General features: G+C 34.6%; 1 protein-coding gene across 1 annotated transcript; it reads right to left on the minus strand.

Annotated features, from left to right (window-relative positions):
- Positions 1-830: 830 nt before the first annotated feature.
- LOC131058848 (bidirectional sugar transporter SWEET3b-like) lies at positions 831-2,043 on the minus strand. The gene is made up of 6 exons (XM_059214366.1): positions 2,016-2,043; positions 1,866-1,902; positions 1,552-1,774; positions 1,320-1,478; positions 1,114-1,233; positions 831-1,022 (listed from the first exon to the last, which is right to left on the minus strand). The coding sequence occupies exons 1-6, from the start codon at positions 2,041-2,043 to the stop codon at positions 831-833; spliced, it is 759 nt and encodes a 252-aa protein (XP_059070349.1).
- Positions 2,044-2,621: the final 578 nt, after the last annotated feature.

Here is a 2,621-nt window from a genome sequence, read left to right on the forward strand (position 1 = left end):
ATCTTTCTTATTCCTCTTAATTGGTTAAAAGTATATTAGAATACTTGTGTAACTTGGTGCTATAACTTTTGTCCTATCTCATGCGAACCTTATGTGAAATCCAAGTTGTAAGAAAGAAAAACTAAGGAGATTGATCTGAAGGAAATATTATAGTTAATTCTTTTAAGTCCATATATAATATTCCCTCTTTATTTACCTGATAGAGGCCTTGTTTGTCTTATTGCAGAAACAAATATAATATGGGCTGAGTGAGTGATAGTAGTTTTTCATTTGTCAGCTGTTTAATTGGATTTAATGAACACCAAAGTTATTTTAGATATTCATTCTTACTAACTATAAATTGCACTACTATATATGATTTGTTCACTGTTTTGATGGACTACAACTTTAGGATTGGGTGATCCTCATTCTGTAAGAGTTATATTTTGTTAGGGGAATCTTTGATAGCTTAAACATTCCCACTTTGTCGTTTACAATGAGTGGGTGATTTATATTATTTTATAGTTTATTATTCTTTACAATTAGTGGGTATAAGTCTATTTTAATCGTATTCCTTAAAATCTTAGTGCTACTTAGATACCTTGACAATGGGCAGTACAGAACCATCGAAAAGACTGAATCAATTGTAGCAATGAAAGCCAAAGCCATCCAATGTGAAAGGTCAGTTTCAGTTATAAGTATTGACTTTTTATTGAAATTCTGTTATATTATTTTGCAAAAGATATAATGCCCATAATGTTAAAAGTCTTAAAAGAAACAAAACCCTCCAATAACAATATAAGAATTTCCAATATTAAGTTCTGATTTTACAGTTATATCATGGTTTCCATTCACTTCAGTTGTATCTCAACGTCTGGTTGACAGAGAGCAAATTGGAGGCAATTTTCTACAGCCATTTTTTCTGACTGAGCAGCCAGTTTTTTCAATCTTGCATCTTCAACTTTTACACGATTCATTTGCGAGTAAGTGCAATATATTATTATTTGAACCGAAGCTAGTGGCACTCCAAGGAAATTAGGAGCCTGCATGAAGCATAAATTTCAAAACAAATGAAATGAGCTCAGTTGGAGAGACTTTATTTGTTTAGATATGTCATTCTCAACATATGATTACCATGATAAGAATGTCTCTGCTCAAAGCACCATACACTAACCAGAGCAGGCAGCCGAGGAAAGAGAAGATTGAGAAGTAGATGGACATGCAATCCACACTCTTGCTCCGAATTACCACCTTCTATATGAGAACTTATATGTTAATAACAATGTTGAAATATTTATTTACAATAGATAAGTGTAGTGAATGTGGGGGAGGTTACTTACAATATTTGAGAGTGGAGATCCAACAAGAATGACAGTAGCAACCATTCCAGTAGTTCCTACCAGCATTTTCTTATGTCCTGCTTCCACTCCCCACATGGAAATTGCTGCAGTGCTGGCAAACACCACCAATACTCCTCCCACCATAAAACTCATTGTTCTCTGCATATCATTTGTCCCTCATAAAACCAAAATGAAATGTAGGGACTGACATGATAATGTAGATGTAAGGTACCTTGGATTTGGGTGGAGCAAAGATGAAATAGATGGTGCAGAAGCAAAACTGAAGGAGAAAGCCAAGAGCGTTGGTACCCATTAGAAGAGCATTCTCCCATCCATTGCTGATGAGAGGGGAGCCATACAAGGTGTATATAAGACAGTTGAAGAGTCCTATTGCATAGGACATCCCTGACATCTCTCCTGTTGTCTTCTTCTTTACCACTCTCCGGAAATTACTTCTGCTCATCAAATAACTTAATACAAAGTTAGCAATATTTAGCTAGATGGAAGAACTTCACTACCCAATAATGTTCTCCTAGTTGTACTTACATTGGTGCTCCATACATTAGCAAAGCAAATGCACTTCCTGCATCTCTCACACACAACCACAGCAATAGTCAGTACAAGTGTAGCGACTATGATTCATGACACTAATCTGAAATAGAATTAGGTTGAATAGAGTGTAATGACCTAAAATGCCTGCCCCGCAACGTATAAATGCATTCATTATTGCCTCTCTCTTACAAGAAGAGATTAGAACATTATTGCCCCTCTCTTACAGGAAGATATTAGAGCAATGAATGCCTGGTATTATATGTTAAAAACTGAACTGATGTGTGTGTTAAATAGTTTGAATTAGTAATAGAAATAATAACTAACTATATATCTGTCCCTATGATCCAGATAGCTGTCGAGTCCTACTAGTTTGGTGTCCAACTTCAAACAGTTTGTTGTCAAAGAGTCTAACAAATTTATAGGAATATTCTTGAGTTCTAACAAATCTGTAGGAAGAGTCTAACAAATTTATAGGAATAGAAATAAATTATTAGGCTAATAGTTTAGCTGATTTATTTGTTAATATTATAAGCGTGCACTACAACTTTGAAGTTGTGTTTTGGTCTGAATGAATGCCTGGTGTTATAAGGCACCATTATCTACCCAGCACCAGGGTTTACCATTTGATGATGTTTTTTAAATAATTACAAATTAAAATACAATGAGTTGTTTTTTTTCAATTAATTATTAAATACAGTCAATGGTAGATTTTGGGTGCTGGATAGATGTTGCCGTGCTTTAGAGGGGTCT

The sequence above is a fragment of the Cryptomeria japonica genome, chromosome 11 (assembly GCF_030272615.1).
Source record: "Cryptomeria japonica chromosome 11, Sugi_1.0, whole genome shotgun sequence".
Lineage (NCBI taxonomy): Eukaryota > Viridiplantae > Streptophyta > Pinopsida > Cupressales > Cupressaceae > Cryptomeria > Cryptomeria japonica.